Below are 23,898 nucleotides of genomic sequence, written 5' to 3' on the forward strand. Positions count from 1 at the left end.
ATTTTTTGGCCTGGTTTTTGGCGATTTATTGACAAACTGTTTGGCAAAACACTTAGAAAAGTCATAGCACTAATGTCCCCGCTGAGCCGCACGTTTTGGTACCTTTTTGTGTATGTGCGACCAAAACTGTGGGAGGAGTAGTCGACCGAAAAACGTACGGAAGAATAATAATAAGTATGGTGAATAGTAGTAGTGTGCTTTTCCAGACACATAATAAACAGCAACAAAGAGATAAAGGAAGCCGTTTACCTGGTGGTGATACGTGGGGCCCCTGGGGCCGCCAATTGAATAGCCCAATCATAGAGGATGTTATTTAGTGCTATCATCTATGAAAAGTACTTGTTTGTAAATCTTCCTCATCACTTAAGAATGAATATATTGTTCCTGAAATGTGTGGGACCTGTATGAATGTAGCCTCCTATGTTTCCTTGCATTCATCCATGTATGTGCATTAATCACTGTCCTTGAACTGGCACAAAGACAGTGTTTGCTGCACATTTATCCGACTTGAGGTAATTTCACCTCATTGACCTTCGAATTATTTGCGGCAGATCGCTCTCTATTAATGTTAAATAAGTGCACTATACCAGTGGGACTGAGCCTATATACTGAAGCAATGATTTACTAAACTACCAACTTTGTTATTGTTCGCCCTTACAGCTATAAAGCAACTGTTGCATTCCTTTCTCCATTTTTGTTCCAACAGGGTTACTACAGAGCCACTTGGAAAATGTATATTAGCACAGCTTAGGGACTGTATGGAAATGACTGCTGAGGGGTGGAAGAAACTTATTTTTGACGTTTTATAAAGACCTTCCCCAGGGACAACATATTTGCTTTAGACCCCATTTTACCTAGAAAAAAACTGCAACATTCTCTGCCCCAATATCTCAACTGAACCCTAACTTCAGGTTTAATATGTGAAGTAAGTGTGTGTGTATCTTTTCTCTTTCAAGACGTAGTCAGGACATCTAACCAGTGAGTCAGGTCTTCCTATAAAGTTTCCACGTATGGTAGAAGGTAAAAGAAGTCAATCAATTATTGTTCTTCCATCATGCCATTGCAAGCTGTAATCTGATTTCATGCTGCATACAGGACAAGCAACAGCTTACAGTTGATTGTTTGTCTTCTTTCATTACTCCCTTGCAAAATCTGTTAGAAGAAAGAAAAAACAACAACCTGACAATGACTGTTTTGTAGACGCATGTTCGATGACTAATTGCAGTCAGCGTAAAGCCCAGTGTCACATTCTGTTTCTTGTGGCTGCTTCCCCATAAAAGTCACCCCATGTTTTACTTTTAATGTGAAGCATCAACAAAATGCTCACTTTGTACGAGCATTAATTCAATAGTCTGATATGACTGTAAGAAACAGTAAACACTGAGGCCATCACAAATCAGATAACATTAGGCTGATTACACGTGTGCTTTGTTTCTTGTGAATCCCTTATGAATCCAAAACAGGGATGGCGGACTCCGCCACTATCAATGAAAACTACTAGGTAATTATAGACGTGAATACAGTGAATGTCTATTGCAGAAAAATTGGCTTAGATTCTAACTTTTACTATACATTATACGTTTAACTTTACTGTAATTTTGTTGCCTACGAATTGGCCTTCTCCTTAAAGAGAGGATTTCTCAGTCCCTACCAACTATTAAGATCCAAATCTACTGTTTTTCAAAACTGACATTACTAGTTGTAAGTGCAGAATAAATAGAATACAGAGACATGATTGTTGTCCTCTAGATATATCAAAATATGCCCTTATAGTGTTTTTTTTTGTTTGTTTTTTTTAGAACTATTAAATCTTTTTTTCCATGTTTTAATAGTAAACCTCCCAATCTAAAGATCAGATAAAATCCGAATCTGGTAGACCTGACCTGCTTTCCCAAAACAGAGAAATACATGATCCTCCGCCTTTTTCTCACTCACAGTCCCCTTATTGTTTTCATACAGGTTCTTCGTGTTAAATCGTTAATCCTGCCAAGCCTACCAAGATAAAGATTAGATCAAATATGAACCTGGAGTAAGAAAAATAAAGACCCTGACCTGCTTTCCAAAATCAGATTACCATCCCGTCAGCGAAAAGAAAAACTAAACATTCGTCCCCTTTTTCTGAACCCCAACCCTCATAATATTTTAATACAGTCTCCTACAGTGTTAAAAACTATAACCCTTAATCAAGCCTCATTTGAGGAACAGCCTACAGTGTCAGATTTCTCAGCATTTTCATTAGCAACCCACTTTTTAAATAACATTCATGTGCTGCTGATAAATAAGACCATCTGTTACAATACGTATGATGTTGGCTGGAATGGGAATGTTGAGTAATGGTATTTGATCTCAGTTATTATTCAACCATGACACACACAGCTACAAATCCACCAATTATCTCAGTCAAGTTATATAAAGAAGGTAGGAATGTATTATGCAAGTGCAATGATCAAGAGACACCTACTGTACTTCTTCACAAAAGTGACAGTTTCTTTCTATTTAGGCATAATCAAGCAAATATTTAAGCCTGTCGGGACTGTTATTAAAGCCTTTTCTGTGTTTCGATTAAAAGTTCCCTTGCGGTAGCTTTAATTTCTCTTCAGCTCACTTGTGTTTCTGTCCTCCACACCAGGCTGAAGATGGTGTGTCTATGCTGGTTGTTAGTGGTGGTGATGGCCTATGTGTGCGTCCCCGGGTTTGGATCGTTGTGCTGGGACAACTCCATCTGCAACGACCTGAGCAACAAGGACAGGATACTGGTAGGTCAAACTCTCTTCTCTATCCTCTACATTGTTGCCTGTTTGTTCTCTGTTACTGCCTTCACTGGGGAAGTCACGGCAACTTCCTCACAGTGTGTTAAAGGCGGTTTAAAGGATCCAGACCAGTGTGTAACATTTATCTATTGTTTAGAAATGTAATATAATATTCATAGTTATGTTTTCATTGGTGTAGAAAATATAAATCATTGTGTTTTTGTTACCTTAGAATGAGATGGTTTTATCTACAGGAGCAGCGGGTTCACTTCCACAAAGTCCACCATGTAGAGCCACCATGTTTCTACAGAGGCCCAGATTAGGCAAACCAAACAATGGCTGTAGACAGGACCTTTTGTGTTGTTTCACAAGTTTTGCTGCCACCGTCTAGATTTCTAGAATGCTGAGCTATATTGAAATAGTTGAAATCTGCAACTCCACCGCTGTGACGCCACTAAATCCAACACAATGGTCCTTTAAAAAGGATACAGACTAAAAGACTTTGGACTTTGGAAACAGCAATTGACAATAATCTTTACTCAAGGTCTATTTAGTTGCTCAGTCTTTCCATAGACAAGAAGACCTTTTCAAATCAATTGTGCAAGATGAGTAACATAACACAAAGATAATAGGGCCCAGATGCTGACAACAAAGGCAGATCTGGTGCTCTACAGTAATTTATTACACAAAGTGAGGTACAAAGGCTTGCAGGAATGAGGAAGACGGTCCAACAGGAAAACAAATCCAAAAGGGGTTGGCAAGAAATCCATAGTCCAAAACACAAAGCAGAATGTCGAAAAACCAGGGTCGCAAGTCCAAAGAACAGCAGGAAGCACACTAGGAAAAACACTGAAACGCTTGACATAAAGATGAAAACTAAAGACACTGGAGAGTGAAGAATAACTAGACACAGGTGAAACGAATCAGGGTAGGGCAGACGATCAAAGGGGGCAGAAAAACAAAAACAGGAAATGAAATTAGTATTTCAAAATAAAAAAGGAAATAACTGAATTCATAACCATAACAACTCCACAACCGCAGCAACTAAGATAGTTAAAACGTTTATAATACCATGACAACAGAATGAACTATAAATACACAGGAAGATCTTGTGATATGATAAAAAGACAGAACAACTATGGACCTTGAGGGGAGATTATTTCACAACAAACAGGATTTATTGTGCAGATTTACAAATGAGGAGCAGTTACAGCTGAAACAGTCAACAACAGAATAACAAATATTTTGATAATTGATTCCTCATTTAAGGATTCAGATATGTACATTTGAGTGTTATTGGCATGATTTAGGATTAGAAACTTTGGCATGGTTTAAACTGATGAGAACAATGAATCAGTATCAAAGCAATAACATTTTGCAATGTCTCTGTGATTCCTTTCACACAGGACTGTATTCATCTCTGCATGTCTGTGGCCCAGACTGAATTCCCACATCTCAGCGCACTGGCCCTGAACGGTAATGATGACGATGAGCTCTTACTCGGCATCATCCTGGCCACCCTGGTCTCTGAAAACAAGATATCAGTGTCAGACCTGAAGGCTCACAGCGACCAGCGACGCTCCTATTCAATGGAGCATTTCCGCTGGGGCAAACCCTCTGGCCGTAAACGCCGGCCTGTAAAGGTTTTTGCCTCTTCTCTGGAGGGAGGGGGATCTTCTGAGGGCATTTCCCCCCCTCAGGCTCGCAGGCAGCTGAGCAGCAACGAGAATGAAGTGAAGGGAGATGGTCATCAAAACCTGGGATTGAGGGCGAGGGTCAGCTCTAAGTCACATGTCCAGTTGAGCCCACAGGAGAGAAAAGATGGTACCTATCGGATGAGTCATTTCAGATGGGGCAGCCCGACTGTCTCTAAACGTAATGGCAACTTGATGAAGACGTGGGAGGAGAAACCTCAGAGGCAGCTGGCCAAGCTCTTCAGGAACATTATATATAAGGATGTGCAGAGGATAATGGGCTGAAGGGAGGATGGAGAAGAGGGGGGAGGGCCTGGTAGTTGAAAGAGTCTAATAGCCGTTGCATGTTAGTATCCAAAGGTCTTAATTTAAAATGACAGAAACTTGTCACTATCATTAGCATGTTGTTGAATGTATATTCTGGGCCAAAGGTTTGTCTCATTAAAACCTTGACTAATAAGAAAAAAGGCAGTTTTATGTTGCACCCACAGACTGCCTTGACCTTCTTGGTCTAACTTGAAAACTTTCTTAGAGGTATTTTTTTTCTTGTGGGTAATGTTTTGTACAGGAAGTAAACAAGTGGTGGGTGGGAAAGAAAGTATTTAAAAACCTATTCAGTTTATTTACACAGTGGTATCTTTTTGTAAACTAATATGATATTAAAGATAATTCTGCTTGTGGCAAACAACAATGATAACGACTGATTTCATTTGACTTACAACATAAAGACACCGGCCACCTGATGAAGGCCATGTAAAAGCTGCCTTTGTCACTAGGTAATCCAGTTTTTAAAGTGCAAAGTTCACAGAATGAATAGATTTGACCTACAGCACTACGTTGTAAACAGATCTATTAACCAGACATGTAATGACAAAAGTAAGATTGGATTACCGTCAGTTAATTTTACATTACACTATGCAATGACAACAAGCACACTTGTAGATTTACAGGTCTTCACTGCAAAGTTGCAAGATGCTGAAAAGACAGTTTTACAAGGTGTCACTGGAAGGTTCAGACAGCTGCACATTGCTCTCATATAGCTTGCTCTTCATGAACGTGGTGGAAAGAGTCACTGGACAAAAACTGTAAACTGTGTTTGAAGAGTTTGGTCTTGGGTAATGACGATAAAAGACACACATCTGCATGAATGTTCATATGCACACATGAACAAGTACACTCACTCACACACACGCACCTGCACTGACAAAAAGGGTGGACAGACAATCATATACACTGGCATGTGTGGACAGAAATATACATACAGAGGACACTACATTATAAAAACTAATAAAATAAACAACCAACCGGACTGTAACACGTGACAATCAGGGACAAACCAGACTTTGTCGTTTATATTAAACAGGATGGCTGCAACACGTTTCACGCCCAATGCGGTCAATTCACAGAAGCGCAGGAATGGGAGGGGCGGTCTCTTAACATCATCAAACATCACGAAACTGACCCATCACAGCACCACCACAACATAAAGCACAATCTAAAACACACAAAAGGATGAACTACCAACGGTTGGGCCGTGTTAGCCAGGCTAGTGCCAAATTATTGCCATTATACTTCGTTTTCATACCTGTGTGTGCACTCATGCACACAAAAAATGGCTTTTAGACTTATTTAAATGTTGCTGAATGAGACGAATGCACAGCTTGGCAAAAAAAACAGAGTGCAGACTCATTCCAGAAAGACGGAGGATGTAATGATAACGATACAGGTCAGCACTGTGGTGCTAAAACCTGTCTCCAAATCTGTGGCTGGAAATGAAGTTTTACCCATTTTCTTCCAAGATTCTATCAGATGGGCTCTAATACTTTAGCAGGACGCATTCAGACTTCACTAGTGTGATCTACTGGCCTTGAGATGATAAAGATTTCAACTGCGGGCTGTTCAGACCCTTGTCAATACACTTCATTTGATTTCATGTTTTGCTCGTTACTGATTTGACAAGATTTTAACAAAAGTATCCTAATACTAACTAAGTAGCTTCCTCCCTTATCTATGGACACAATCAGTGCAGTGGCAGTCTAAAATTAGAGTTAATATACAGTATATATACACACACACACACACACACACACAAAAACATCCCTACTCTGTACATCAGCTTAAAGATTTATATATTTCTCTGTATGTACACATTTATATGGAAAGGAGAAAAAAATAAAAGATCCTTAGTTATCTTCTAGTGTTTGATCTGGTAAACATCACGGTAAAGATCTTTGACTGTGGCGCAGTGTGTGTTTTTGTGCATGTCTTGACTTGAGTCACCTGTAAGACACACTCACTTTGGGAGGACAGCACACAGATGGACAGTTATCTTTCATTTAAACCGCTGCTTAAAAACAAAGAATTAATTAGAAAAAAAAAATAGGTGCAGGAAATGAATGCCTGTCATGAAAGAAAAAAGCACTTTTGGCTATTATTAAAAAGGAATAACAAAAAAAAGGACAAGACATTCAATTGTAATATGGGAAATGGCAAGAATTAAATTTGTATATATCCATCCATATTTCAGTCAAACATACGCAAAGATACACTGTCAAGTAAAATCTAATACACATACACTCTTTCCTGGCCATAAAATCAACGAATAATAAAACAAATAAAAGCATACAATGGCAAGATGAATATAATGGTCAATCTAATTTGTGATAAAGGGTAGTATGGCACCCTTCAAGGGGAAAACAGGTCAAAAGAATTGCAGTGCTATTAAAAATGTCCAGTTACAGGGCATGCAACGAGTCAATTCATTCTAAAGCCAATAAAATAACTTTCAGTCTCTCATTTCCTCACAGTTCTTGGCCATTTCTAATTTGAAAATCCAGCCAGTGGAGTTTCTACAGACATCTACTGTTAGGAGAACTGAGGGGGAATAAGTTAAATTAAATTTTGTTTTACTGCGGCATTTATTGACATTAGCCAGCTTGTTTTGGCTGCGATCACAGGGCAAAAAGAATTGTCATTTCAGAAAGCTAAGTTAATAAACAAGTGGCTTGTTCTTTAAGTTGGCTTCAAACAGCTGTAGTTTTCTCCTCATCCATGGTTGTTTGATGCCATGATCAAGATGCTTTTACAGTGAAGATCCGTCAAAATAGTTCTGTAACTTCACTGTGGACTTTCTGTTCTAGTACACACAAAGGTCAGGAAACTTCATCTCGTAGATGGGGACAGATCGACTCTGGCTTTGGCCGTAACCTGATGAGATGGTTCCAGATGGGCTGGGCGGGGGTCTGAATGGGAAGAGGGAACAGTCAGCAGTCATCATCATCGTAAGTCGTCATCATTTAGTGTCAGTGCCATCAATGCCACTATATTAGTCAAACCGTTTCATCGGAAATATCCCAAAGCACCGTCTCTTACCTGATTGTAATCTCAAAGATCTGATTGAGTTTGCTCTGCAGTAGGGTGGCCTGGAAGGGACAAACATCATATAAGCAAACAGTACAAAGCTAAACAAAAGCAAAAGTGTGAAAAACAATACGGATAAAAGGAAAATGTTTTTGTTATACCCTGGCACCGCAGTGGGCAGCTATCTCCTCGAAGGGGGCCTTCTGAAACTTCTCCACCACTTGTCTCCTTCGCTCCCTCTCCTGCTCCTCCATACCCACACTGTCCACTAGAGGGAGACACAAGCGGTATACATTTCAATAAAGCATTATGATGTAGTGTATTGTATAGTATATAATGATACAATATTTTAAAACCACAAAAGTTGAGTGGACATACCGATGGCATTTTTCAGGGTTTCAAATGTGATCTCCTCTGCTGGTGTCCTCTGCAGAACAGAACAAAGTAGAAAGTGTTATGATGCAGTAATGAGGTAATGTGAGAGGTGAACAGTTTCACTTAACTTCCCTAATGGGGGTGTATTTGAGTTCTACACTATGAAATTGTTGTAAATGCTTTTTGTCTTTACCTCCTCTTTCTCTGGACTGTTTCTGGACTCCACCTCCACCTGCAGTGAGATGGTCTCCCCAATACTCTTTCTCTTGGACAGACGGTCCTCATCTGGAAAAGAGGGAGATGATCCGTTTTATTTCTTTGTTTTAAAAATCAATCTCACAAATTCTGTAAAAATGCGTCAAACTGCAAATTTAGATACATTTATTAAAAAAGAAAAAACAGAGTAAAACCAAGTAGAATAACAGGGATACTTGGATAGTCTGATAAATTCATATCAAAGTGAACTGGCACCCAGAAGGTTGCCAAAGTTAGAGAAGGATTGTCCTCAACTTAATGATCCTGGCTCAAGCCCCAGAGCTGCCCTGATGAAGTGTCCTTCAACCAAACACTAAATCCCCACTAGCTCCAGGGGAGTAGTTCGGCTCTGTATTTCCATACAGGAATCAATAAAGCACCTAGACAAACTTCTAACACGTTGGCAAGTGAACAAACATTATCATTATTTATCATTATTTACTTGGAGAGAGGAGCACATTACTCAATGTAAGAATTCCTCAGTTTTTCCACAGTTGACTTTTGACCTCAATGTGACATTATAACACAAGAGACAAGAGAGAGTATTGTCTGAGCTTACCAGTGTACTGGGGGATGTAAGGCGTAGCCAGTCTCTCTGTGTTATAACCACTACCCCCAAGGACTTCAGTGATCTTTGACTGGAGGAACAAAACACCCCCTTCCACCTTCTCCAGTGAAGAAGGCAGCCTGGGAAGAAAGTGATTTTTTTTTTTAAAAAAATAAGAAATATTTGCTCCCATTGTTGCAAATTTAAATAACTTAACTTAATGTTGGTTTGGTTCGTGAGAAAGGAGAATTGAATATGGCTGGTACATACTTGGGATTATCAATGAAGACATCCTCAGGCAAAAGGTAGGGACTTTCTTTCTGTCTCACTTCAATTACCTGAAGGGCAGAGGGAAAAAAAAGAGGTGGTTTATTAGAAAAAGAGGTTCTTGGCATTCGCACACACTCATACACAAATGTATATACACAAAGAGGCCCAGACCTCGTGTATGTGCTGGCAGAAGGCTGGGACGGTGGTGAGCTGGCAGATGAGATTGAGGTAGGCGGCGGCGAGGGCATGAACAGCACAGCGGTTAAAAACAGGCATAGCCTCGTCGGTGGACAGAGCCAGGTCCTGCATGGGAAACAAAGACACGTCAGCAAGGATCCCTGGACTTTAAAACACAGTGTCTGAGGAGCTCAATCACATGAATTCACCATAACCTCTAAAATACTTTCTTAAAATGTTTTCTCCAAACAACTTTTATGAATCTTGGGTTGTGCCCACATCTTAATCTTGTGTTGTAATATTGGTATTCATATGTTTTATGTATTGATAGTTTTACCACTCATCTTTAAAAAAAAGGCCTTTCTGGATTGATCTTATTTTCTGTCTTTTTTGTCTGGGAGTAATAACAACAAAGTCTGCAATTATTTCCTAACAAAACAAATACACAAGTAAATATAACACATTATGTGCATCTGTACCTGCAAGGCGAGTGCCAGGCGAATTAGGTCCACCACCACCTCTTCGTTGGCCAGCTCCACACTGAGAAGACCCAGCAGAGCAAAGAGGGTCTCGTAGTGCAGCCGACCGCTGCTCTCCTCCTTACAGCCCAAATAAATGTGTCGGTACAGCTGCTGGCCATGCTGTTAGTTGGATGCACAAGAAGAATGATGAGTCAAAAGAAAGACAGACAGAGAGGGTGCTTTAGAGTTTAATTAATCTAGATTTTCTGCAGTTCCATCATGAGTGTAAATATTTATATATTCAGGGTTCAGAAACCTAACCTTTTTCATGAACAAGTTGTCTTGCCTGGAACACTTGTCAACTTTGAGCTTCAGCACAGAGATGTCTGAGATGATGCTACATAGAAAGAAGGCACAATCATTACCACAAACTAAAGCACAGCTAAGCTCCAACACAGTACAAATTAGCATACAGGATATACACGCAAAGCTGCAGACACAAACATACCTTATGTTGGAGAACTTGGGTGTGTTGTCGTGCCTGTCGATGAGACTGAGGAGGATTTGGAGCACCAGCAGCCGGACCTCTGGATCCTCCGTTAGAGAGAAGGATAGCAGCGGCTCAAGGAAAGAGCTGGGCAGTGCTGTCAGCATGTTGGTGGTCTGGAAACCTGCTGTCACCTGAGAGATTGATGGTCAAAAGCCTTTTATGGTTCACAATGTTCCAAAACATGAAGACAATTCCTGACCACAGTGGGGTTGTGGTTTTTGGCTCTTTTGGTTTTAGTATGCAAGCTGCAAATATTTTTTTAAACCCAGAACTACATTTCTGGAGTTTGTGGATAAAGCCTAATGAGGCCACTGACTGAGCAGCAATTCAGATGTTTGACTTTGTTTACATGTATTAAGATAATTTTAAATGTACAGAAATTGCATGTTGAGTGACAGGGATAGGGTTCTGGTTTGGACTGACACGAGCTTTAGGTCAGGTCTACCTTCTCTTAGTCCTACACTCACAACCAGGATGGATGGGTGCTTTCATAAGCACATATTTATGGTCACCTGAATATTAATGCATCACCAGAAAAGTAGCCTTGTTGCGCAAACATTCCTTAGATCATGGGGAGATAAATGTGACGCCATGCAGAGAAATGAAAAGATGAAAGAATATCAAGAGGATGAAAGACAAATATTGTCAAAAAAACACACATGGTTTGTAAAAAAAAAAAATTCTCAGAGCTGTATGCTGAAATAAAGTTTGATGAACTCCAGATAAGTGAAGATTTACCCTAACTGATTGGACGTAATTTACATCTTACCCACAGCTAATAGTGCTAATATATACGCATCATACAGACATTATAAATGAATAATAATGAGGCTGAAAACATACCTGGACCAAAGACTTAAGTAACATGATCTGGATCATCCTGGTACTCTCAGGCCTGGAGAAAAAAGCAAAATAAGATACAGTTTAAAACCCTTTATTCATCAACATTCAGGTTCACACAGACATGTTTACAAAGTACTGCTGATTGAAGGATAGAATAAGGTAAGACAGAGAATTACATAAAACATACAGCATTCAGTTCTGACTGCAGGTGTGCATGTATTGTATTTGTGTGTCCTGAGTATTTACTGTAGGGGAACAAAATGTTTTTGTGAGTGTGATTTGTACGAAACTTACCCAGAGCCTGTTGAGGGCAGAGCTGGGTGAACTCCAGGGACAGGAATCTTTCCCATGATGAAGAGCATGACCTCTGACCTCTGGTATGTTGGTAGAGTGTTGGCAAATGAACCTGAAAGAGACAGAAGGAAAGAGAGGACAAAGACATGAGCATCAGATGGATGAGGAGGTTTTAGATAAAAGGAAAATAAGACAAGAGAGACGAGAGAATAATACTAGACTCTGTACAAAATATAGTATAAATACACAAGTGAGATAAACATAAGCACCACAGACAAACTAATCTAGTCAAGGAGGCTGCCTTGCAAAGCCTCCCACACACACACACACAAACACCGCCCACAGACTCACCGATGGTCCTGATGACAGCCTCCTGCAGCTGCCTCTCCTCATGAGCTTTGATGATCTTGGTGCCAATGTTGGTGCTGCCGTCATAGGAGCCAGTCAGCTCATAGTCCACACTCAGACGGAGTTGCCGCAGCAGGGTGTTAAACACCTCCAAAACTGTAGGACCTGCATAAACAATAAGTAATAATAATAGTTTACATTGGATCTATTATGTTTCAATATGTCAGCCGGTACCTTAGTGTGTTTATGTGTGTCTGTATTGTGTCAGTCCTCTCACCTACAGACCCGCTGGCTGCAATGGCGGCTGCCTCCAGCAAAACCTCCACTATCCCAGCTCGCACTGTGGCTGAATTCTTGCTGTTAGCATCCAGGTGACCGAGAAGCTGCTGGATTACTAAGTGAGAGTGCTGGGACTACGAAAAAAGGAGAGATGGAATTCATTAATTAATTAAACCAGATTTAAAAAACGAAGAAAAACTTAGGAAGAAAGAGAGAGATATAGAGGTGGTAGAAAACTAGTAAACTGAGTGAGTCACTCAAGAAGGAAGCAAACTAAAACCTTTGAAGATTAAACACGTCACTCACTTGCAGTTTTCATTAAGATCAAAAGTGAATCACAGCTCTGAAAAGGGGAAGGGTTGACACCGAAAAGGAATATTCAAACATCTCTAATTTTCTAAGCTATTTTTGGCTGTAAATCAGTGACTATGAATACTGGAGCATGTTTCTACTTTATGCCCCTAAATCATGTAATAACCACCTACGAATATTAAAACATGGTACTGTGCAAATCACACAAAATGTTTTATTTGTACAGGATTTGAGGTCAACAGAGTGAAAGAGAGGAAAAAAAGGGGGTGAGGAAGAGGTCTTTGTGGATATGTAGGCACTGTATCACTCACCTGAATAGAGTACATGATGATTTTGAAGCAACGCACTGCAAAGGTCTTCCCCTCCCATAGAGAGTGGTTATCTAAGTGCCTGGGGGAACAGACAGGAGGAAAGGGATGGCGAGGATACAGAAGATGTAATTATATAGTGCCAGCAGTGATGGAGAGCAGCAGGGGATAGAGAGCAGATTTATAGTTCCTCAAAAAGCCCAGACATCAAGACTCCATTTGTAGTTTTTACATTTAAGAATCATGTGTACACTAGATGTGGTAGCACAGGAGTTACTTATGTTTACAGTCCACAATCAGAAATGAAAGAAGTTAGAGACACACAAGCATTTAACTTATTGCTGAATGTAGTCAGTAGGACGGTAATACAAGATGCAAAAAGTGCAATAAAATGACAAAAACAACCCTGATCAACAATAACAATCAGGATCACAAACATCATCAAACCCGGTCATGATTACTACAGAACCGTTGGTTGAACTGCAGAACCTGTATGTATATAGAGACCGAGAGGTGGGGATAGAGTGATATAGATACAGATACAGTGATGGATGGACAAGAGCTGGTCTCACACAGCACATGACAACTCAGACGAATTGAAGGGGAAAGAAATATGAATATAATACATAACTAACAGACTAGAGTTGCACTCTAGCTGGATTCTGGAGTAAAGAAATATCGATAAAAAGCACTGCAGGCTTACGTTTACTCCATCCCCTCTATGCATTTTTGAACTTTGTATTTTTTGAAAGCAAGTGATAAACACATAAATACTGGTTGACATATTTTATCAACATTATTCCTCTGAACTCATTTATCCTTTAACGTTTATTAAAAAAATGTATCTTATGGTCAGCCTGCTATTCCACCATAACAACAACATCAGTAGAATATAAAGTAGGAAGAATTACAAACACTGGCTGAGATAAGGGGAATCAAACCAAGACGGGCAAAGAATAGGTGGATATACGATAAACAAAAAATCAGAAGTCAAATCAGTCCGAAAAGAATTAGGCGTCAATGTCTAAGGCTCAGAGAGATACAGGCAGACAAACACATGCAGGGAAAGGGAACGGCTGAGACAGATAAAAAACAGTAGAGTTGAATTGATTCAAATAAGGAGAGATGGAAGAAGTATAAGATGGATAGGGGACGGACAACAAAAAAGAAAAAAACTCATCACAGAGGACCAAGCTCAGAGAAATAAAAGATGACCTTAGAAGAAGGATAAATGAAGAAGCAGCAAAATCTGCAATGTCATGTCAGAAAATAACTATCCTCAACTGTGACAGAATTACAACCTCGCAAGGCAGACCTCAACATAAATGCAGTAATATACAATTTAAATGTTCAGTCTGCAAATCATGCACTCATATCTAGTCTGAAGCAACTATGTAACCTTGCACTGACCTTGCCTTGCCCCCTCGGGCCAATCAGTGGACAGACAGAAATGCTGCAACATAGCACTAGGATGCATGCTCCCTTCAGGTTAAGTCAGTACACAAACAACAAATAACAAAAAGAGGATAGATCTCGTGTAAACGGGAGTTTCAAGTGTCTCACTTACATCAGCACGGGCGTGACGGCGTTCTTGATGTTGCCATAGGCAGCTCGTCCCAGGAGCTCCCTGAAGCAGCGCTCCGTCAGATCCACCGGGCTTTCCTTCTCCTTCTCCGATGCCTGCAGCGGAGAGGGGGAGCGGCTGGTACAGAGCGATGCAGGTGAGAAAACAGAAAAGTAGAGGGAGAGAGGAGAGGAAAGAGCAGGGAGAAGGAAAGGAGAGGGAGGGAAGGGAAGGCGAGTCAGGAGGGGGAGAGAGCAAGAGAGAGAACGGACAGAAGTGGAGAGTTTGAAATCAATTTCTTTCAGTAACACTAACATTTCCACTAAGGCTTAATTTTTTTACACAAAAACACTCTCTCGACTGCTGTGTCACTGCAGCCTTCGCTCCTGAGGCGACCTTCCCCTCTGCAGTTTGTCTGCAGTGAAAATGAAGTGACTGGGAGTATTTTGGCCATGTGTGTACACATTTGTGTATTGCACATCTGGTATCACCATAGGGTATACGTCTGTGTCTAAGTTTGTATGTATGTGCAGGTGTATGTGTGTGTGTGGGTACTCAACACCGGCCGGTCCAGCCTTTCTTTGTTCTCATGCATAGTTAAAACCACCACCATAACTCTATCTTGGTCATGAATAGCCTTGGGTGGTCCACCAATGATGACATTATTTATTAAACAGCCTAACTCTTTCATCTTGCCTGCTGCTGCTGCTGTGGAGGAAATGTGACTTCCTGCCCTCAGTAGCTCCTCTAACTCCACTCAAATCCAAAAAAGGGCACACATTTGAGGGGCAGTGGAAAACAGCAAAGCCAAGAAAAATACAGCGGTTTAGCCTTAAGGGCACAAACTTAAATTAAGCTTCTTTTTTTTTGTGCTGCAAATGTGGAAAACTCAGGTGGGTAATAAGCTCCTGCTGTTGAAAGGTTTAGCATTTGCTCAGCCACCCTCATTGACCCGTCCAATTGAAAAGTGCATCTTAAAACACTCACAGGAGACTTCATTCTGAAGTCACCCTATTAGCCTCTCAATGCACAGTTTTGCCTAATCATTTGGAAACGTGCAAGGAAATTTGGCATTAGGAGAAATCAGCATCACCATTATCTCAACGCCTTTATGGCTACCACAATCTGACCTCATATCTGCTTTCAACAGACAATTCACAAAGGACTGATTTTGAGTGTGTGTAGTGTGTACAGAGCATGTTTAACCAGAGGATCATTCTTGTTAAAATTTTCTGCTGAGGCAATACCTGGAGGAAAATTGCTTGGGGAACATACAGCCTTCTGCAGGCACCTTCAAACCACATTAAAAGAAATCAATTATGCTGGGAGTTATAACAGAGCCCAGAGAACTATTTTAGTATCTCTAGAAATACACTTTCTACAGAAATGAGTCTCAACTGTCAGAAGGCTTTGCTGTGCCTGAAGTTGATCTTTGAATGAACTTGTACATGTGCATGGGGATTAATGTAGGGAAAAATGCACCATCTGTGAGTTTAATTAGACTCTGTACTGACTGCTGTCAATTTTACGGCTGGTAATGACTGGCTAAACTCAAATGTGGGGAGGAATGGAGGACGCACAACAGGAGCAGGCCTCATAACACACACAGGAGAGAAGGGGAGCCGAGAGGGAAATGTGTCTCTCTGCTGGGAGTGTTCCTGTCTGTCTCTTTCTCTCCATCTGTCTCTCTTTCAATAACCTCCCTATTCACATCACTATACTTTTTATTATCTACCCTCCACCCCATCTTCCAATGTTCTTCTCTCTGCCCTCCCCCTTTGCTGTCGGCATTGACGTCAAAGTAAATTTCAGCATATGGAATTATGCCAAGACAGGGAGGCTCCAGACTCTGCATCTCTCTCTCACTCACTGCCAACCTCTAGCTTTTTTAATGCTTGTGATGCTTTTATTCCCTACCCACTGCACTATTTCGGTTCATGCTCTTCCTTTTACTCCTTCAATTCCTTTCTTTTGTCCTTGGATGCTGCAGGTGGGGCAAACAGATGCCCACAAGGGGAGCAGAGCTGTCAGTGGGTTCACTCAGTGATAACAATGATGATGAATGACATGGGTGATGGCTGACTAGACTGCCAGGACAAATATGGCCTAACGTAAGACAAACAGCACCAGTTGGCTACAACACAATGGCTCCGGACTATGTGACCGATGCATTTTGGGTCATCAACCTTCTCACCCAAGTTGGCACAGCCTGGCCTATTGTGTGAGATGACAAGATAACTGCTTAAATTGCAGTCAGAATGTAACTTCGTCACGTGTTCTTCAACAAAACTACAAGAAAACATACTACTACTACTAAAAAAATGACAATATAATACAGTACCTAATATTTATAACAGGCCACTGTGGCATCTGTAGATACAAAAGGCTACTTCTAAAGATAATAAAAAACACATAACAGTTCTTATTTTCAGGTGGTTATACACTAACGAAAGCCATAATCACCTCCCGGCGGTAACACGGCCACCGCGCGCTCCACTCAGCGCCCGGCCGGACGGCACGGGTCGGATCCTCCAAGCGTATAATTATTCCATTTTCCGCAACCAAATAGAATTCCGTCTACATGTTACACACTGGACCTTTAAATACTTGCAACATGTCTGATGAACAGCAACATACAAAACCCAGTCGGTTAACATTTTGCTTGTGAGCACTCACCTCTCTGTGCGCTCTCCACTCTGCAAGTTGAAAAGCAGAGAGGGGACAATCTTGTCCATGTGCTGGGGGTCCCAGATATTGGCCTGAAGCTCATCATTCACAGTCTTCCTCACTACACCCTGCAGGCCCTTGATACCTGCCATGCGGATCCTGCAGGTAACAGACATCAGCTATCATTTAATCGGTAATTGAATCTATAAATGTTATTTTTAACATATTTTTAGAAAATCATATTTTTGTCTTGTCTGCAATGCTAAATGTAACTGTTCAAAGAAGTCACCACTACGTCTATTTTCAGCAGATGACAAATCTGACAACAAGATCACTTTTAAAGGATTTCACTGTTCAAGGAGGTATTAAAAATTGTCCAGGGGCAGCAGTAGTCCAAAAAAAGACTTCTTGAAGTAGTCTAAAAACAGCAGTTACTGAATAATTCTGCCTCTAGCGCAATCAAGCATCTGTCCACTCACTTAGTGCGGATGTCGGGGTCCTCGTAGCTAGAGTGGCACATTTCGCTGAAGCGTGACACAAAGAAGTCGTAACTGCGGTGGTACGATGGTGTATCTTCTTCTATGTTGGCAAACTTCACAAACTGAGAAAGAAAGAAGATGGGGGGAGGGATTCAGTTTGAATCTCAACAGCTCTAGATATTTAAAGCAATAAGTCTGCATCACAAAAGCCCAAGTTTATTAAGAGTTTATTTCAGTTTGATTAAACACTCTTTAATGAAATAACTGTAAATCCCCATGGTGAATATCTCCTAAATTAAAGTCAAACCACAGCACCATAGCATCTCATTAAGATTGAAAAGCACAGGGCAGAGGGGGCCCTCCCACTGGGCCAGAAAATGTCACCATTTAAACACGCTGACATTTAGCTTCACAACACTCTCCAATTAATATATTATGAACTGGATTTCTTTAGAATCAAGACAGAAAGGATAGTACCTAAAGCAATCATTATATAGTGAACATTCAGTGAAGCAGATGGTAATCCAAGTACATAAATTTCCCATTCAAACAGGCTGGATTAGTGCAGTAATGCAAGGACAAAAAGAAGAGTTTACGTAGGAAATGAACATCTAAAAAGAAGCCCCTTGTGAATCTATTTCCTGTTTACAAAATTAGAGTTTGGAGTGGTTTGGAAATTAAATGAAGTACCCTTGAGCAAATGAAATGAAGTGAACCCGTAACTGCTCTTGCTCAGCTGCTGCAGTAAATTGCTGCAGCAGTTGATACCTTGAAGCTGCCCAGTATTTCTGCCAGTAATACTGGGCAGCTTCCAGCTATCAACTCTGGGTCTGCTGAAACAAACTCTATCTGATTGAAAGCTTTAAGATTAGGTTCGAAAACCAGTTAATAAACATTTTTGTTGCAACCAAAGGCTACACCAGGAGAAACTAACCCCTGCTGTAAATTTCTACCACAGAGCCATCCATCTAACTAACGGCAAGTTGACAGAAACACAAAGTCAGGCACTTATGTGTTGGCTTACTTTAGAAGGGGCTCTACAGCACAAAGTTTTAGGTCCGTGGAACAGAAAACCTGGTCGGACTTGAGTCCTGTGGTGATAAACACTCTAATCCGCTCCCTTCACCTCTCTCTGACACTGGCCTGCTTCAGATGAGCCATACAGTTCACATGAAGAAGGAAAAATGCTATGCTATAAATCGCTCTGTAATGTACAATTAATTACGCAGCACTAGCGTGCGTGTGTGTGTGAGCGGATCAGCGTATGGCCTTGCATTTGTCCTAAATACACACCCGTGAGTGTGTGCAAGGGAGATTGATAGCATGAAGATTATGAGTGAGAGGCTGGCTTGTCTCGTCAATCTGTGTAGATGACTGCAGAGCTTTGCCAGTGTGGTCCGCAGCTAATCTGATTTCCTTTATGTGTCCTCTGCTGACCTGGGTGACAGCACTGATAGCTGCACCCCACACTAGAAGACACTCATCACTCATACTCCCTCTGCCCACCACTCTCTTGCTGAGCTCGGATCTACCTCAAACACTAACGCAGCATTCCTCTCAAGCTTAACGTCTTTTACTTTGTGCCATCATATCAGGAAAGTAAATGCGTCCTGTCTACTTCTGATAAGATAATGCTTCTAAATCCACTCAAATGGGCAGAATTTGATGCGACAGAAAAGCTTAGAAACTAAGGCACATTAGACACACATTAGTGACCAACAGTTTGAGGAGTATTTATCTAAATTTATAGCACTAAAACAAACTGTCTCAGTATGTTTCTTACATTTACAGCACATGTTGGCCTCTGTAATAAACTGTAAATCCTTTGAAAAACTTGAATTAAATCATATAGACATCAAGATAAACAAAGTTGGATAAAGTATTACTCTCTTCCTGAATGCATCGACTATGAGACTAAAAGACTCATTTTAATGTTTACCACTCAGCATACTTCTTTAACAAAGCAAAATAGCCCTAGCTAGACAAAATAAAAATGATCATGAAGGAGGAATGAAACCACTAGGTTTTATATTGTGCAGGGTTTTCTTTGTGTAGTTGTTTAATAGCTGCAATACTATAAAACATCTGACAGACTCTTTAAACTAGTAATATAATCCTGGAAACTCACAGAGTTGGTTCCTAGGATCTGCAGGCTGGGTTTGTCTGACTCTAGCAGCTTGCGCACCATCTTGAGGAAACTCTCCACAAACAGGTTGATGCTCTGACAGTGGCAGGCCATCAGCAGCTGGTCCAGGGCTTCCATGGCTATGCACACATACCTGAAGAGGATGGGAAAGAGACACGGAAACATCTGAATGACACATAGGAAAATGTGTCTGGATATCAGACATATATACATGCATATATTCTAATTGGACACAGCAACAGAAATCAAATGATAAGTGATAAGCTGTGCCAGACAAACTCTGGAGACTTGCACACTGAACAGATTTCAGGTGGACTCTGCCAAGAGTAAATGTAATCTGTACAGGCTGTTTGCATTGGTGAGAATCATCACAGTGCGTCCTAGTCATGAGTCATAAGAGACAACAACTTCTGTGGTGTATAAAGTAAGCACAGAGTGTACAGAAACATCACCATCAATGACCCTACACAAGCCACGTAGCTTTTGTTACAAATCAGACCAACCGGACTCCCCGGACATGTGGCTACAAATTCTTTCCAGGATTTTAAAGTCTTAGCTTAAATTGTGCTGAATTCAAATCAGTTAAGTTAATGTGCGGCAAAGAAGAAAATAATACACAAAATGTGCAAACACGACAGACAGCTCAAATGTTATTCAAGATTATTTTGAATGGCAATTGACTGGTGATGCTCACCCATATCTGTGTCGGGCCACATCCCTCGACAGTCTCTCAGACAGGTAGGCTCCGATACGGTCGAGCTTCTCTGGAGCTGACAGGGCGTAGAATGTCAGCTTCTCCATGTTGGCCTTCACCAGCCCATCCTAGGAGGGTGACAGGGCAAGATAGAAAGAGCGGGAGAAAACACAATAGAGAAAATACATTTTAGGATCACATGGTTTAAGAGATGTACATGAGGTTGGTATGTCCACTTTTAACAACGAGGCAGTTGGTTAAGACTGGCTTTCTGAGTTAATGATATAGTGGGTGTACTGTAGCATGTGCTTCTCCTCAAAACCCAATTTTTAAGAGTATAACTAGATCACTAAGTTTCACTTTCTACTTTCCCCCTTGACCTACTTCAGCCTGGTCAGGGGAGGAAAGAGCTAAAAACATCTAACAGTCCCCCAAGGTCTTCATTCAGACATGAGCCAAAACATGCAGTCCCAAAGCGAACAAAAAGTCACGTAAACACTGTTTACTTTCTGCAAATGGTAAGGCTTAATAAGATAAGACTGTAACATGATGGAGAGAGGGAATTTGTCGGAGTTATACTCTCCTGACCCTGGATATAGCTATGCAAAGCAAAGTGACTCTAAAAATACTAACTGTAATGGGCAGAGTATCATTCATCATTTACAAAGAAACCCAGCAAACCCAGAGTTTTTTTTCCATTTGTGAAATGTTGGAGACAAACTAGGGGTGTAACACTATGTGTGTTCATCTTGTGCCTTGAGATGTTCAGTTTGGTATGTGACTGTCAAAATAGCCAATTTATGTCTACTACCCATACGCACAGAACAGAAATTCTGCCATAGCAAGATAGTCGGCTAAACCAGGTTAGTCAAGCTTAATAGGCAGCGATTAGTGTAAAACTGTATTTAAACATTGTTCAACTGAAGTTGGGCATGTCTGTGGAAACATATCAAACATGTCATTTACGACTGTATCACCCGAATGTGACAATTAAAGGAACGAAACAGAAAGACTGGAAGCCAAACTGCAGATCGTGCCAAAATAATAACTAATGCTATTTTGTTAAGTGTTAATCACTGCAGATATGGAAGAAGAGGAAGAAGATGATTAACTTTATTAATCCCCAATGGGGAAATCCTTATTTCACTCAATGATTTACACATATAGGCCGAAATACAATCACGCACACAGGGCTTATAGACATTTAAATGCAGAGAGATGGTGGAGTGATGGGTCGCCACGTAGCGGAGAACCAGGAGCAGTAAGGGGTCGGTGCTTTGCTTGTCCACACTCCATACTGTGCTGAACTTGAACCGGTGACCCTTCGGTTCCCAAGCCAAGTCCCCACAGACTGAGCAACTGCTGCCCATATGCGACCATACTTGGTCATAAAAGGGGTTTAGGCATATGGTGCTTGAGCCGTGCTACAATGTGCTTTCAGTTGTGCGTTTTAATCAGGAAGCATGCTGCAGTTATCAACAAGTCAGAGTATTACAATGGCACATTACAGACATTTGTGCTTTTATATTTGTTATTCATTTTTGTTGAGAATTTGAGTTTATTACCTGTTACAGTAAGGAACAGAAGCAATTAACTACTGTTAAATATTTACGTTTTTCAAAATAAATGACAAAAATCTTTTTATCTGAAGTTAAAAAAACTGTTAAAAAAAAATATTTAAAAATAGAATAAATAATAAAATAAATGTTGTGTGGTTGATGGTGACTTATCAGAGAACCTTAACATTCAGCTTTATCATAGCTAGTACTCATAGAATGTGTATAATCGATCATAGTTGTAGTCTACAATATGAATATTAGTGTGCTCTACGTCCATAGCATAAATTTGGCAATTTTCACAGCAGATATTTTGACGTTATAGCAGGAAACATTTTCCCATTCCTTCCACCCCTAAAGGAAAACGAGACATCAGTAAACTAATGGCCTTAACTAACGACTTCTAGTCAACTAGGAAAATCTTAAGTCGAGGGCAGCTCCACTTTTCTTGCAAGTACAAGTCAAAATGTCTGCTGTAGATAAAAGGGCCTGTTCCTCTCATCAGAGGGTTCAGCACAGGACGATAGCTCTTCCCCTGTCTGCTTCTCTAAAACATCCTGTGGCTGCAATCCATTATCGACCACACAGCCAGAATATTGCAGCTGGCTATAAAACAACACCCTCCATTTGAAAAGATGATTTTTGGCTTTTGTTCATTAGAGTCAATCATTTTGTAGTTCTGTAGAGACACAGCGCAGGCTTCTGTAGAGTGTTAACAGAGTAAACCAAGGAAGGTCTGACAGACTCTTTGTAGTCTCTTCCCCTGAGAAATGCCAATTTAAACTAATAATGTACACACCACTGTGGGGACATTTTGTGTAATTTGTTATTTAAGATGTGTCTTATATTAAAGCACCTTACCACTAAGAAACACAGAAGTACAGTAAATGTCCATATCACACACACGGTCACACAGTGTGACACAATTCTGAGTGAATGTTATCAAAGGTCTTCATTATTCCCAAGCTGCTGGGATACAGTTAGTTAAAATAACAGCAGCTTAGAGCCAAACTTAGAACATTTTGATAGCACAATGAGCAGGTGTGCATGCACGCGCACACACAAATCAGGGAAAAGAGGTCTGCATGTACTAGTATGTCCTGTGTATTGCAGTTTTGGCCACAGATCTGACAGGTTTAAGTGGGTTACTGCAGTAACACAGAGGCACTTATGAAAGTTTCCTCTGCAACAAATAAGCTCCTTCTTCTTCACCCAAATTAATTCTCTTTATGAGTCATCTGTATCAGATCCCAGTTAATCTGAGAAAACGGTAGCAAAGATGGGGTCTGTGGTCTGATACCAACAGCTTTGAAAAAGATAATTAGGTATGGAGGCGGTACAGAGTTTTCTTATCACATCTACCTCACTCTTCCTAAAGCTAAGACAGTATCATAACATGGTGTTCATATTTACCTGCCAAGAGAATGCAGATGGAAAGCTTCCAGCTAAATCTGGTACAGTGCATTATTTCTCATAATTTCTTCTCACATTTGTTGTGCACTGATCTTGTATAAATTATACTTGATAACATAGTAAACTAAGCTAATCTTAACAAAGACTTGTTGCCTTGTTTAAATACTAACTGCCTTACCAATAACTGATCAAATGCATTAGAAAGATCTGCACAATTGCTATACACATCATGCAGAAGATGTGTATTATACATCATCCAGTGTATTGATAAATCAGCAAGTATTTGTTGTTGTATAGTTGGAAGTTATTTATTCCGAGTTTTGAGACTTGTGTGATGTCACACTGTGTTAAAATAAACTAAATGTTCAGTCTCCTTGCTGGTTGTTCTGACACATTTAGATTCATTACCCCCTTCTCTGTTAACATTTAACAGGCTGCTCATATTTATTATTTATATTTAAATAATTAAATTAGTCGTCAAGGAAAATCTTTAGTCAGGGACAGCCCTACGAGAAACATACTTGTTTGGCTTAGAAAAAGCATTACTGTGCTAAAG

The 23,898-nt window shown here is 40.4% G+C and overlaps 2 protein-coding genes across 5 annotated transcripts in view; one reads left to right on the plus strand and one right to left on the minus strand.

Annotated features, from left to right (window-relative positions):
• The window catches only part of LOC118340700 (pro-opiomelanocortin-like), a 6,434-nt gene extending 1,299 nt beyond the window's left edge, over positions 1-5,135 (plus strand). The window contains exons 2-3 of the mRNA XM_035678815.1: positions 2,630-2,756; positions 4,157-5,135. Coding sequence (XP_035534708.1) covers positions 2,637-2,756; positions 4,157-4,729 — 693 coding nt within the window. The 5' untranslated portion in view covers positions 2,630-2,636 and the 3' untranslated portion in view covers positions 4,730-5,135. The remainder of the gene's footprint in view (positions 1-2,629; positions 2,757-4,156) is intronic.
• Positions 5,136-5,193: 58 nt separating this feature from the next.
• Positions 5,194-23,898, minus strand: part of LOC118340732 (protein EFR3 homolog B) — a 29,318-nt gene continuing 10,613 nt past the window's right edge. For all 4 annotated transcript variants that reach the window (XM_035678855.1, XM_035678856.1, XM_035678854.1 and 1 more), the window contains 21 exons: positions 20,374-20,501; positions 19,662-19,812; positions 17,534-17,655; positions 17,064-17,213; positions 14,391-14,525; positions 12,827-12,905; positions 12,202-12,337; positions 11,928-12,089; positions 11,577-11,688; positions 11,283-11,334; positions 10,398-10,570; positions 10,211-10,286; positions 9,908-10,069; positions 9,423-9,554; positions 9,252-9,319; positions 8,994-9,121; positions 8,373-8,464; positions 8,183-8,231; positions 7,966-8,072; positions 7,817-7,866; positions 5,194-7,686 (listed from right to left, as the gene is read on the minus strand). In XM_035678855.1, coding sequence (XP_035534748.1) covers positions 7,581-7,686; positions 7,817-7,866; positions 7,966-8,072; positions 8,183-8,231; positions 8,373-8,464; positions 8,994-9,121; positions 9,252-9,319; positions 9,423-9,554; positions 9,908-10,069; positions 10,211-10,286; positions 10,398-10,570; positions 11,283-11,334; positions 11,577-11,688; positions 11,928-12,089; positions 12,202-12,337; positions 12,827-12,905; positions 14,391-14,525; positions 17,064-17,213; positions 17,534-17,655; positions 19,662-19,812; positions 20,374-20,501 — 2,370 coding nt within the window. In that variant the 3' untranslated portion in view covers positions 5,194-7,580. The remainder of the gene's footprint in view (positions 7,687-7,816; positions 7,867-7,965; positions 8,073-8,182; positions 8,232-8,372; positions 8,465-8,993; positions 9,122-9,251; positions 9,320-9,422; positions 9,555-9,907; positions 10,070-10,210; positions 10,287-10,397; positions 10,571-11,282; positions 11,335-11,576; positions 11,689-11,927; positions 12,090-12,201; positions 12,338-12,826; positions 12,906-14,390; positions 14,526-17,063; positions 17,214-17,533; positions 17,656-19,661; positions 19,813-20,373; positions 20,502-23,898) is intronic.

The sequence above is a fragment of the Morone saxatilis genome, unplaced genomic scaffold (genome assembly GCF_004916995.1).
Source record: "Morone saxatilis isolate NCDOM2014 unplaced genomic scaffold, NCSU_SB_2.0 Contig7, whole genome shotgun sequence".
NCBI classification, from domain to species: Eukaryota; Metazoa; Chordata; class Actinopteri; family Moronidae; genus Morone; species Morone saxatilis.